Source organism: Scyliorhinus canicula, chromosome 16, assembly GCF_902713615.1.
Source record: "Scyliorhinus canicula chromosome 16, sScyCan1.1, whole genome shotgun sequence".
Taxonomy (NCBI): domain Eukaryota; kingdom Metazoa; phylum Chordata; class Chondrichthyes; order Carcharhiniformes; family Scyliorhinidae; genus Scyliorhinus; species Scyliorhinus canicula.
The window spans coordinates 124883867-124898355 of record NC_052161.1 but is presented as its reverse complement, the minus strand read 5'-3'; the positions used below and the strand labels follow the sequence as shown (position 1 = coordinate 124898355).

Here is a 14489-nt window from a genome sequence, read left to right as displayed (position 1 = left end):
CATCTATTCGCCACAAGAAGCACAAGTGTTGAGCTAATCCAGGTTTGAAGTCAGTAAATCTCGAGGTACTGTTCCAGAAGCATCTCTGCATCTCACACAAGTGAGCAACAGATTGCCGAGGGAAGAATATGGACCGTGGCACTTGATGCTTTTCACTGTATTGCCAAGGAATTCTAAGATTCATGGCAAACAATACTGTCAATTTAATGTTTCACCCCAAAGGGTGGCATGTCAGTCCAATTATTTTGCATTGATGGAGCAACACTCAGAATAGATTTTTAAATTAATTCGTGGGATGTGGGTGTGGTTGTTTGGGCCAGCATTTATTGCCCGTCCCTAATTTTAATAATCTTTATTGTCACGATGTAGAGATGCTGGTGTTGGACTGGGGTGAGCACAGTAAGAAGTCTTACAACACCAGGTTAAAGTCCAACAGGTTTGTTTCAAATCACTAGCTTTCGGAGTACTGCTCCTTCCTCAGGTGAATGAGCAAGGAGCAGTGTTCCAAAAGCTAGTGATTTGAAACAAACCTGTTGGACTTTAACCTGGGGTTGTAAGACTTCTTACTTTATTGTCACAGGTAGGCTTACATTAACACTGCAATGAAGTTACTGTGAAAAGCCCTTGGTCCGGGTACACAGAGGGAGAATTCAGAATATCCAATTCACCTAACAGCATGGCTCTCTCGGAGAAGACCCACACAGACACAGGGAGAACATGTCCAGACTCCACACATACAGTGACCCGAGCCGGGAAACCTGGGACCCTGGAGCTGTAAAGCAACATTGCTACCAACTGTGCTGCCATTGAATTGAGTGGCTTGCTAGGACACTTCAGAGGGCAATTAAGAATCAGCCACATTGTTGTATGTTTGGAGTCCCGTCAGCCAGACCAGGTAAGGATGGCAGGATTCCTTCCCTAAAGGGCATAGTGAACCAGGTGGGTTTTTACAACAGTCGATAATAGTTTTATGGTCATCATTAGACTTTTAGTTCCTGATTTTGTTTGTACAAATTCATATTTCACCATCTGCTGTGGTGGTATGTGTTACATCGCCAGGCGTTTCACAGGAACATTATCAACCAAAATTTTACAGTCACATGAGAAATTAGTGCAGGTGAACAAAAGCTTGGTCAAAGAGGTAAGTTTTAAGAAGTGCCGTACAAGAGAGATGGAAAGGGGTAGGCAACAGCACTGAACAAAAACAGAAAATGCTAGAGAACTGGAAATAGGATCAGATTTATGCTTTTTGAGGGAGGAGGGAGGTTGTGGAGCAATGAGGCTGGAGAAGGGGGCCAGTGATGGGTATCATCCGGTAAGAGTCATCCAGACTTGAAACGTTAGCTCCATTCTCTCTCCACAGACGCTGTCAGACCTGCTGAGATTGTCCAGCATTTTCTGTTTTTGTTTCAGATGTCAGCATCCGCAGTAATTTGTTTTCATCTTAGCACTCTGTGAATTTAGACTGGTAAAAAGGGTTGGTGATTAAGGAAGATGATAAGTTTGAACTCTCCCATTGTTGTGTATATCGTCATTAGGATAAGAAGTCATACAATTATAAATTGTGAAAAGCAAATTTAAAATAGATCCTGGGCAAAAACTACTTATTTAAAAACGGATGATTACAACTTAAGTGTTGTAATTTCTATTCAGCTCACTCATAACGTACTTATGGCTGCCTTGTTCCCATATTTTAATCTCTTTTTCATCAACCATTTGTTTTTAAATGTTATCCTGACCACTGCTTCAGCCATTAACTCTGGTAGTATATTCTAAAGCCTGACAGCTCTCCTGTGTGTGTGTGTGTGTGTTTTTAAGCTTCTCCTGCTTGTCATAAATTTCTTATGGATAATCTGATTCTAGACATATCAATCACTGGAATAGTCTGCCTCTGTCAACTTTGTTCCATTCCTCCATTTTTAAATGTCTCCAAATTACTCTTTTAAAATCCATTGTTCTAACATAAACAGCCCCAATTTTTCTTCCTATTTTACATAAAAGTTACAGTGCAGAAACAGACCATTTGAACCAACTAATCTATGTTGATCCTTGTTGAATGTTGCCCCCAATCTCAGTTTATTCTCCGGTATCCTCTGCCACCAGGGCCCCAACTCCAATTGGACAATTCTCGCTAATATATTTGAAGGACACTTCTTAAAAACACCAATCTCCTCATTTCACTCCTTGCATCCCTTAGGATTTAACCTTCTTATTTGTTTTCTCATTCACTTATTAATATTAGTTTGTTTCTAACCTATTTATATATTCTTGGTATTCTGGATTTTGTTTTTATGGTGTATATTTATTCACCCGTTACAGTCTCCTTTTTAAAAAAAAAAGTCATGGTTTTCAAATCCGATGTGCCCATTTCTTCCCACCTCGCCTCATTCACCTTCCTAAAACCTACCTTATTCCCATCTGATGTCCTTGCTTCTGTGCTGACGTTTACCCATTCATAGTATGGTCACTGTTGCTGAGTTATTCAAACACATCGACTTGATCCAGTTTTTTATTTTTAACAGGATCTAGCAACACCTCACCCTCTTGACATGCAAACATTTCTTGAGGAAGTCCTGCACACACTGTAGGAATTCCTTTCACCATTTATTTTCACCCCATTCCAATTGATGGATAGATAATTGAAATCTAGAATAGAATTCTACAGCATAGAAAGAGGCCATTTGGCCCATCATGCCCGTGCTGGTCATCAAATGCCTATGTATTCTAATCCCATTTTCCAGCCTTGGTCTGTATCCTTGTCTGCTATGGCATTTCAAGTGCTCGTCTAAATGCTTCTTAAATGTTGAGGGCTCCCCGGCTCTACCACCCTTTCAGGCAGCGAGTTCCAGATTCCCACCACCTTCTGTGTGAGAAAGCTTTTCCTTAGATGCCCTCTAAATCTCCTGTCCATTACTTTAGATTTATGCCCCCTGGTTAATGACCCTCTACTAAGGAGAAAAGTTTCTTCCTATCTATGCCCTTTATAATTTTGTACACCTCCCCATAGCATTCTCTGCTCTGTAAAACACCCCAGCCTAACCAACCTTTCTTGATAGCTGAAAAGCTTCAGCCCAGGCAACATCCTGGTAAATCTCCTCTGCACCCTCTCTAGTGCAATCACTTCTGTCCTATAGTGTGGTTACCAGAACTGCACACATTACCTCCTAGATGTGGCCTAATGAGCACTTTATACAGCTCCATTAAAACCTCTCTGCTCTCCTCGGCTAATAAGGCAAGTTTCCCAGATGCCTTCTTAACCACCTTCTCTAACTGTCCTGCTGCCTTCAGGGACCTAAGAACATGCGCCCAAGGTCCCTCTGGTCCTCTGTAGTTCCTAGAATCCTACCATTCATTGTGTGCTCCCTTGCCTTATTAGTCCTCCCAAAATGCATCACCTCACACTTTTCAGGGTTAAATTCCATTTGCCACTGTCAGCCTATCTGACCATCCAGTCTATATTGCCCTGTAATCTAAGGCTTTCCTCCTCCGTATTTACCACACCACTAATTTTTGTGTCATTGTGTATTTTTAAAAACATTTTTAGAGTACTCAAATTATTTTTTCTCCAATTAAGGGCCAATTTAGCGTGGCCAATCCACCTAACCTGCACATCTTTGGGTTTTGGGGTGAAACCCACGCAGACATAGGGAGAATGTGCAAACTCCACACGGACAGGGGCTGGTTTAGCACAGGGCTAAATAGCTGGCTTTTAAAGCAGACCAAGGCAGGCCAGCAGCGTGGGTTCAATTACCGTACCAGCCTCCCCGAACAGCTGCCGGAATGTGGCGACTAGGGGCTTTTCGCAGTAACTTCATTTGAAGCCTACTTGTGACAATAAGCGATTTTCATTTCATTTTTCATTTCAGTGACCCAGGGCTGGGATGAACCCTGGTCCTCAGCACCGCAGTCCCAATGCTAACCACTGCGCCACATGCCGCACCGTCATTGCGAACCTATTGATCATATCACCCATATTCCCATCTGGATGATTAATGTACACTACAAACAACAAGGCACCCAGCATCAATCCCTGCGATACACCACTGGACACAGGCTTGTAGTCACAAACCAACCTTCAACCAACACCCTCTGCCACATGCCACTAAACCAATTTTGGATCCAATTTGCCAAATTGACCAGTCTCCCATGTAAAACCCTTACTGAAGTCCATGGACGATAATAACTGCACTGCCCTCATCTACACTTACTCAAAAAATTCAATCCACTTTGTTCGACCTGATCTCTCCTTGACAAAGCTAGGCTGACTACCTTTGATTCATCCTTGCCTCTCCAAGTGGAGATTATTTTTGTCCCTCGAGTCTTTTCCAATTTCCCTACTGCTGATGTTCAACTCACTGACCTATAATTACCTGGTTCATCCCTGCTTCCCTTCTTGAAATATAAGTTGTCTTCTGGCATCTCACCTGTGGCCAGAGAGGATTTGAAAAATAAATAATTCTATTCTTCCAAGCTATCCGATCTATTGGCCAATGTTATCATCTATTTTCTTCCCATAGAGGGTCTGTCGTGCAAATCCATTGATGCAACAGTGCCTTTTTTAAATCTTTTGATCTTGTCTGAAGCCATTTTTGCATATATTAATCTGCTCTACATCCTGTATTCCCTCCTTCACCAGTATTCACAGTCCACTATTTGTATTTGTTCCAAATTTATCCATGCTCCAGTTCATAGGCTTTCCTAAAAAGGAATACAGCCAATCTTCCATCTTCCCCAGAACTGATGTTAATTAGAAACCCTCCACTTGACATCACTCTTTAGCTAAGTATTAAGGTCACTAATCTTCCTATCCTTTCCATTACTAGTGCATGGCAGGGAACAGAATCTGGAGATTACCAACCCTTAAGTCCTCTTCTGATCTGCTTTCTAATCCTAAACTCCTTTTGCAGAATTACAAGCTCCTCCTTTCCTGGGTTGGTGGCTTCCACTGATGGTGCTGATTGGCTGCTACTTTTCCCCTTTCAGAATCTTTTCTTGAAACTTGGGATGCAACAAAAGCTTATTCCTACCTTTCCTCTCTGACCAGCTCTGTCCTCAAACTGGTTGGAATAATCCAGCAGATGAGGCAGTCGAGTCATATGTGCGCATTCAAAATGCCGGTGAATGTGCTGGGTGGGCTGGAGGACCAGTGGGATCAACTGGCAGCGCAGTGGTTAGCACAGTTGCTTCACAGCTCCAGTGTCCCACGTTAGAGTCCCAGCTTGGGTCCCTGTCTGCAGAGTCGGCACGTTGTCCCCTTGTCTGTGTGAGTTTCCTCCGGGTGCTCCGGTTTCCTTCCACAGTCCAAAGATGTGCAGGTTAGGTGGATTGGACATGCTAAATTGCCCTTAGTGTTAGGTGGGATTGCTGGGTTGCAGGGATGGGGTAGAGGTGTGGGCTTAAGTGGGGTGCTCTTTCCAAGGGCCGGTGCAGACTCGATGGGCCGAACAGCCTCCTTCTGCACTGTAAATTCTGTGAAACTCTGGGTCACATCGCTTTCCTCAATCATAACATTTTCATTTTAAAATATTGCATCTGCTCTGCTTGAGCTCTGTTTGAATCACTTGTTGAGGCTGTTCCTTAAATATATTTCCCAACTTTTATTGTTTGCCCCTAGGTTGCTGTGAGGGCCTGTTTCCTCGGCTTTGTTTGTGGCTGTGGTTTATTACTAAGTTTTGGAGGATCATCATGGCAACACTTTGGCTGGTAAGCTGGATGTCAGAATAAACTTGTTCATTGTCACTTCATATTCGACTTTGCTCACTGGTGTAAAAGTTAATTGTGTAATGCCTGCTAATTCTTCCAGCCCACCTGCCACTTTATCCTGTTAAAACAAATACGACTCATCGGCATTATGTTATGGAAGATTGACTAATATATTTACTTTAAAGAGATGTACCAATGTGACTTATGACTTTACGGCTACTCTCCCAAAGTACCCGTCTTTTGTGTCTTTTCAACAAAAATATCTCCCCCACAACCAACCATCTGCTGCAAAAATTAAAAAAGAGCCATACTCAGACATTGAGTGATGTCGTGGTACCCAGACAGATTGCTCAGGTAGTGACCGTACGCCCTGTGATGACTTCTCTGTTTAGTAGTTGGCACAAAGAACTCTTGAATTTCAGAGTGATATTGAAAGTTTCTGTTTGTTTTTTCACAGGTACCTGTGCTCTCTGAGTATTTTCCATTATTCGGAATACCTGGTGACTGCGGTTATCAATCCCAAATCCCTCTCTCTGGATTCCTTCCTGTTAAATCATAGCGTGGAATACAAGCTTGCAGCCATGTCATCCTGGGTGGAATTCACCATCGAAAAACTTCTCTTTCCAGGTGTGTAAACGTGTTGTGGTATTGTTTTGTTCTCGGATTCATAGATGTGGTGTCGTGTTTGAGAAGTGGCGCTGAGTTCTGAATTCCCCTGCCCATTACATATCTGGTGTGGTTCATGATATGAACCAGATTTACACTGTACTGGTCAGGTATGTTTCTTTTTAAAAAATCTAAAGTACCCAATTCATTTTTTATTTCCAATTAAGGGGCAATTTAGCATGGCCAATTCACCTACCCTGCACATCTTTGGGTTGTGGGGGGAGACCCACACAGACACGGGGAGAATGTATAAACTCCACCCGGACAGTGACCCAGAGCCGGGATCGAACCTGGGACTTCGGTGCCGTGAGGCAGCAATGCTAACCACTGTACCACCGTGCTGCCCATGGTCAGATATGTTACGGCAAAATTGCTACATCGCAATTTCCTTCGGTTTTGGCACAGTGTTAATTATTTGACCATGCAGACCAAAGCCTTGTCCTATCCCTGTGTGACAAGTCACTTCATGACAGCAGCCCTTTGTTAGTAATTGGACATGTTTTATTTATGCGGGCCCAGGACACTGGCGTATCTTCTAGCTGTTGCCTTGACTGAGATGAGCAAATTCCTAGAGCAGATATCCAACCTCGGATCTTCCTGCTTTCTAACTCAGTTCCATGCCATTGACTGCATTTTTGGAGAGTGATCAGGATAGAGACTAATCCTGCAACTCCTGTCAACAAAACTCGACTCTTCAACCACTCCAGCAAAAGGAGCACGTGAGTCGGTAACAATTAGAATCATAAAATGGTTGCAAAAGAGGAGGCTATTCGGCCCATTAATTCAATGTCGGCGCTCTACATGATCAACCCAACTAGCCTTACTACCCTGCCCTTTCCTCATATTGCCACAATTGTTCTTCCCAACAAGTATTTAATTAATTCACTTTTGAAAATCAAATATCTGTTTCTGCCATGCACTCGGGCAGTGTGCTCCAGAGAGTGACCACACATTGCGTATAAAGGTTTTTCTTGATGTAGCCTTTGGCTCTTTTGCCATTCACCTAATATTGATGTCCTCTTGTTCTTGACCCTTCCGCAAAAGTGAACAGTTCTATCTGCACTCTGTGATCCCTCATGATTTTGAACATCTTGACAAATCAGAACCTTCTCTGCTCTCAGGAATACAGCTCCAGCTTCTCCAAATCTATCCACGTGTCTGGAGTTCTCATCCCTAGAACCATTCTCATCAATTTATTCTGGGCCCCCTCTAAACGTCCTCTCATCCTTCCTAAAGTTGGTGCCCAGATAGGGTACAACACACCAGTTGGGAGTGAACCAGTGTTTTATAAATGTTCATCATAACTTTCTTGCTTTTATGCTCTATATGCAACTATTCATAAAGGCCTGGATTCCTATGTGTTTTTCAGTGCTTTCTCAACCGGTCCTGCCACTTTCAACAATTTGTGCACATATACTTTCAATCCTTCTGCTCCTGTACCCACTTTAGAATTGTACCCGTTGACTTATGTCGCCTTTGCCCTTTCTTCCTACCAAAATGTATCACTTTGCACTTCTTTACCTTACATTTCACCTGCCACGCATTTGCCCATTCCGGCAGCCTGTCTGGCCTCTTGAAGATTATCACCATCTTCTTCACTGTTGACTGCACTTTGAAGTTTTGTGTTCTCTGCACAGTTTGAAATTGTGCCCTATACACCCAGGTCTAAGTCATTAATGCATATCAAGCAATGGCCCTAGTGCTGATCCCTGATGAGTCACAATACACCTTCATCCAAGCTGAAAAACAAGCATTCAGCAATACTCTTTCCTGTCCTTTAACCAATTTCTATCCACACATCCAGGGCCCTTTTTATTCCATGGGCTTCAACTTTACTGACAAGCCTGTTGTGTGGCGGTTTTAACGATCAAAAAAAAATTGTTTTGCTTTTCACTTGAAGGCCTGAAGCAGATCACATGGCTCAGTTTCTTCGGTTTGCTGATGGTCCTGGTTGGAGAGTTGCTGCGCAAGGCAGCCATGCTGACCGCTGGGTCAAACTTCAATCATATTGTACAGAACGAGAAGGCTGAGACCCACAGGCTTGTCACCACTGGAATCTACTCTTGGTCCAGGCACCCCTCCTACGTGGGATGGTTTTACTGGAGTATCGGCACTCAGGTAGGTTCATCATTGGCTTCTGCACAGTGTGCCATCGGGAGCAAGTGTGTGCTGCTGCTCCTTGTGCGACTGACGTTACGTAATGCAGTCAAAGTGGGTTCATACTTCTGAAATGTAGACCAACTTTTTGTGGGGACAGAGAACTGAAAGTTAAGGCATAGGGAAACAAACCTCTTTCAGTTGGCCTACGATCGGTACAGTGAGAAAAGAGAGCATGGCTAGAAGGTTACATGTATCAGTTGTACTCCTGAGGCCTTTAGTGTCTTGGAAGGTGATTAGGTTCTAAGATCTGGAAGGGTTCTTGCTCTCAATGAAAGGGGGCTACAGTGACCCGGATTCAAATGATTGGTTTATTTCTCAAGGCTGATTGACACATTTAATGTGATGTGTGGTTCGGGCAAGCTTTAAGGATTCCTGTTCTGTAAACACCACTTCCACCAGGGACTGTAGCTGGTACTAGCTCCAGCACAAACAATTGCAGTGTGGCACAATTTAAATACAATTCTAACTTTTCTTTTAAATCCCTGCTGCAAAGTACAAGTGCACTGGGAGATGAAACTGTAACAATCATTATCCAAGTAATGAGCTAATTGTTGCCTCTTTTTCTTTCAGGTAATTTTGTGTAACCCCATCTGCGTTTTAGGATATACGCTGGCTTCATGGCGTTTCTTCCGTGAACGCATCGAGGAAGAGGAAATGACCCTAATTCAGTTTTTTGGTGAAGATTATGAGCATTACAAGAAGCGGATTCCAACACGGCTTCCTTTCATCAAAGGTGCCAAATTAGAGCCATGAATTGAGAAGAGGCGGGAAGCGAGAAATACGTAATCGAAACGGGCCGTGAATACAAGGGCTACCGTTTAATCCTTAGCACCTGAATATTGTTTGATTTCAGCTTTGAAAGAATTCCACGGCTGTGCTGTTGAGAATATGTTAGTTAGCTTCAGTCTGTTAGAGCAAGAATAAGGTGCTGCAGAGGACTTATCTGTGCAGGGGTGCTGTGTTGAGGATGGTGGGGAATTGGAAAGGGTGCAAATGATAAAGGCCACTCGCTGCAGCTATTTCTTTTGACAAAGCCATTTGTTATAAAGTTGGTACTTCATCGAAAAACTGTTCATTTTTGACCAAAAACAAAGTTCACAGAGTGCTGCTTTATACTGTGTAAGGATGTCACAGTATTGCAATATACCAACATATTATATCAGAAAAGTAATTTCCATAATTATCAGTCTCCTACTGCAAACAGAGGATAATCATGGTTTGTAGAAAATAAGTACAGCTGCTTTTATTTTGTCTGGACCAAAACTTGCTGCATCTTACTCTGAACAACGCTAAAATTAGTGATATTTTACATTGAGCTTTTTTTAAAAAATGACTGAGACCAATCTTTCACCTCTGGGCTCTAGTTACTACATCCAGCCAGGTTTATGGAATGAAAATTTCTTCTACAAGGATTCGTCATAAAATGTGTTTCTACTGAGCATGGGCCCATTTCTCAAAATCTACAACAGTGGATGAATTGACAACTACATTGGTACTGTATTTTCACCGAAGAGAAGTGAGCTGGGGGTTGGCTATATTGGTGCAGTCAGAGCCGAGGCATGTTATTGGAATAGTGTAGAGGGAGCTTTACTCTATCTTTCAAGTGCTATACCAACCCTGGGACTGTTTGATGGGCAGTGTAGAGGGAGCTTTGCTCTGCGCCTAACACTTGTGGTACCTGACCTGGGGCAACTACATTCTGACACTGGGTGCCTGAAATGAAAATGTCCCATTCCCTCGCAATGACGTCCCTCCCCTTGATGAGAAAAATGTATGCAGAAAATTACCACATTTTATTGAGTACAATTTATTATTTCTGCATGGTTGAGGGAGAAGGAAGGGAAAAGCATAATTTACTTAAAAAGTAAAAACTGTAAATGCTGGAAATCAGAAATAAAAATGGGTGCTTACCTGAAATATTAAGCTGTCCTTACTCTTTTGCATGCTGACTGACTCGCTGTGCTTTCCAGCATTGTCTATTTTTGTAACAACATGATTGATTTTGAGCCTAGCCCCGAGTTACCATGAGTAGGATCACGGTATATTCAAGCGCGTGGAGAAGTCATGGGGATGTTCAAAAGGTTTCCTTTTGGAATCGACCAGAAAATGTCTTTCAAATTAAAGAAAGATTCTGCACCAACGCACCATCTGCCATTTTAATTTTGTCTGGTTCGTATCTCAATTTTTCCTGTACTCTGTGAATCGCTTCTCTTGGACCAAACTATGAAAACAGCTAAACAGTGATTATTGATCACTATCCAATGCAGTGCAGATTTGCCTCACACGTTTTGCACCATTAATAGCAACATACTTTTATAATTTGTCTTTGATGTTGAAAAATGCCTCGGTGCTTCACAGAAATGTAATCCCAACAAAAATGGCCAAACATATTTGGGAGGTGTGACCAGTACCCTGGGCAAAGAGGTGAGAAAGACAAATGTGGAAGGCGCAGGTGTGTGAGATGAATTTTCAACGCAGTAGAACAGGTACAAGAGGTGAAATTGTCTTTTTCTTTACTAGAAGATAGAATGATTTGAGGGAGGTTGGAGGGGTTCAGGGATCAGGGAGTGAAGGCATAGCTGCCGGTGATGGGGGTCAGGAAGAAAATGTACAAGATTGATCAGAAGCTGTCAGTGGTCTTGGAAGGAGCCTGTAGGAGTGGATCAAGTTTACTAATGCTAAGGATTTTGAGATTAGTAATAGTGTTATAATGTACAACACAAATGCTCTCATCCAGGTAGTGGCTGCTATCTGTAATAGGACATGTCATAGTGGAGATAAATGAAAAGCTGACAATATTGATGCTGTTGAACGTGTGCAAATATTTAGACAGGCCAATTTCAAGAGTTATTTTGATAGCTGCAAGAGCAGGTGGGTGAGCATCTCGGCTACCATTAATGTGACTTTAGATCAACTTCCACAAGTATGAGATGAAATCTCTGGTGAGTGATTTGTAGAGGTGAAATTTGTGCTGCTACAATTGTCTTCTGTGCTACTGGATTGGTGGTGGGGTAAATTTTGCTCTGCTTTGATTTCCCCAAATAAAAGAATATGTCAGCTGTGATGCTAGCCATGGTAAAGTTGCATACCAGCGATCGCTAACATAAGCTTAGATGTGGAATAGCCACTTGAGTGAGTGAGATAGCAAAGCATAGCCATTCCAATATAATGGTGTCCCAGCTTGATGCTTAAAAAAAGTGTCATGTGTAGGTTGCTCTTAACCGAGTTAAGTTGTATTAACATGTCCACTTGTTACATCCGGATGCTCTTGACGGGCAACTCTGCTCACTGCTTTGAAAGTAGAATTATATGGCACAGAGGAAGGCCAGCTGCCACGTGCCCAATACGGTTTTGCTTCCTCTGGTGTATTGTGGTCTACTGTGATCAATTCCTGCACTGTACTAGCTCAAACAGAAATAATGCTAATTTTATATCTAGATCAAAAGTTTAGGTGGATGCTTGAAGTCAGAACCAAAATATACTGTGCAAAACAATTAACAGTGAGTATAGGAATATGAGGATAGAGCAGATCAATGCGTAGCTGAAGAGATAGTGGAGGAGGGAGGGCTTTCGATTCCTGGTGAATCTGTTTCTGGGGAAGGTGGTGCCTGTACGAGTTGGACGGGTTGCACCTGAACCGAAACAGGACTAACATCCTTGCGGAGTGTACTCACACGTGGACTGATTGGAGCAGATATTGTTATATTTAAGGGGAGACTTGATGCCTATATAAAGGAGAGGAAATAGAGGGATATATAGATTAAGTGATAAGTAATTAGATCGGGAGGATGTTTGTGCAGAGTAGAAACAACGCACAGTGGTTTGGCTGAAAGGCCTCTTTCTAGAGAGTTGGTATGTGAAGGGGGCTGGTGACTGATCCACTGACCGGTTTCTGAGGGGAAAGTGTGAATGGGTTGAAAACGGCGTGAAGTTAGGTAAGATTAGACCCCAGTAGATGCACTTAGTAGGCAGGTTGACTATAGAAGATGGGGTGGTTCACTCTTTGGAAGGGGCCTTGGTTAAAGAATTGCAGCTGTGGACTTATCAAAGAGGAAATGAGTCTCGGATGGCATTGGGAAAAGAGGAAAATGATGGGTTGTAGTGGAGTTTTGGAGGACAAAGTATTGAGAGAAACATAAAGGTGGTACTGTATGACTGGCTGATGGGAGGGCAGACAAAAGGAAGGCCCCGAGCCTAGTTAAAGGGGGAGAATAAAAGGGGGATAGAAGTTAATGGGCTTGGGTCTTGTCTATAAATTAACAACTCGGTGTTCCGAATCATAAAATAAACCTTAACAAATCTGTACATGTGGGCTCCTAAGTATATTGAAAACATCCGACTGCTTCCTTTCGGTTGGTAATGACAGTGAGCCATTGAAACCGGTAAGATTCCAAAGGTGCCGTTTCTGGGCTGGGGTGATCTTGCTCTTGCACACCATGTGTGTACAGGTGTTAAGTGAGGACAACAAACACTGCTACAATCAGCATTCTGTTTAACGTAATATCAGGCCAATAAATGAGCTAAATGCTAATTCAGATTGTACAAGATCTTTTTTTTAAGAGACCGGAAGTATCCGAAAATTTTGACCTGCGAGCTAGTCTGAGGAAAATCAAAGCAGGTGTCCAGAACGTGTCCAGTAGTTTCAATTTTGAGCTAAGTTTTTATGTTTTCAATATCCTCCCCTCCTTTCCTAGTTTGGATACAGTCCCAAGAACCTCACCAGTCCCTCCAATTCCTTGCCCAAATGTCCTTCATTACTAAAGCCTAGAAAGGGTCTGCTTGAAAAGCTAGTCAACCATGGGGGATCCTTCTCTAAGCCTGATCCTATCATCACCAATTGTGCACTCTCCAGCAAGGTGTCACTTGTAGCACCCAGCTACAGTAAGACAGTCAGCATAGAGCACAAAGTAAATCTTCTGTTTTTACAGGGAATTGCAAGTTTACCCATCAGAAACAGCTCGATTAGCGCAGATTGTCCATTGCTGATGTTTATGCTCCATGCAAGCTTCCTTCCTACTCTATTTACTTCATCTCATGCTTCACACGAGCCTCCTCTCACACTGCATCATCTAACCCCATTAACATCTCTTATTCCTGTCTAGCTTCCCCCTATGCTATTCACCTCAGCTTCTCCATGTTCAACATACTCACCGCTCTGGGGGAAATCGTTGCTTCTGTATTTCTTATTGGATTTATTAGTGACAATCTTTTATTTATGGACCCTATTTGTGGATTTCCCCTTGCAAATGGGAATATCTCTACTTCTACTTCAGAACTCTTCCCTTCTGGAGAAAAGAGCCCGGCCTGTTCAATCTTCCCTTTGGGCTCTCTCTTTTGCATGAAGAAGTGCTCCAGTTCTAGTGCTATTACTCTAAGGACTTGACTGATGGACAGGAGCTATGATTGAGAAACATTTCTTTTCTGCTTCCTTTGCTGCACTGTTCCTTCCAAATCTGACCATCCTGTTGTTGTCTTACTGTTACAAATCCTTATGACGGTGCTCTATTAAAGAAAAGTTACAGTCTATATTTATTATTCCTGTATTTTAAATAGAACATATCTGTACTCATAATTGTGTGACCATCGCTCCTTAGGGGGGTCGTCAACCCTCGAATTGTCCTGGAGTCTTCAGGAATTAAAGATTAATCTACAGGATACTACTGCGAGCAAATATTGTAGGGAAAATAAAAGTTATTTCAAAAAATTTTTGTGCACAGGTCCAAGCACTGCACCTTAGAAACGATAAACTGGCCTGGGACAGAGTGCTTCACCACGAATTGCTCAAAATAGATTTGGAATATTGGAAGGTTGAGGGGTAATTTGAAATTTGGAGGATTTATGACCAGAATTGAGGGTAGATCGAAACCTTTTTTGCTGGTGAGGAAATCTTGGACCAAGAAACATAACCTTAAATTGAGAGCCAGGCCATTTGGGGGGGAGGGAGGTTAGGAAACATGTCT

General features: G+C 42.6%; 1 protein-coding gene across 2 annotated transcripts in view; it reads left to right on the top strand.

Annotated features, from left to right (window-relative positions):
• LOC119950855 (60S ribosomal protein L22) overlaps positions 1 to 14489 on the top strand; it is a 91959-nt gene that overhangs the window by 530 nt on the left and 76940 nt on the right. The window contains exons 2-5 of one of the 2 annotated variants that reach the window (XM_038773711.1): positions 5615 to 5703; positions 6161 to 6330; positions 8270 to 8487; positions 9100 to 10446. In XM_038773711.1, coding sequence (XP_038629639.1) covers positions 5615 to 5703; positions 6161 to 6330; positions 8270 to 8487; positions 9100 to 9282 — 660 coding nt within the window. In that variant the 3' untranslated portion in view covers positions 9283 to 10446. Of the gene's footprint in view, positions 1 to 5614; positions 5704 to 6160; positions 6331 to 8269; positions 8488 to 9099; positions 10447 to 14489 lie in introns of those variants that run through there. The other variant, XM_038773714.1, reaches the window with a different exon arrangement.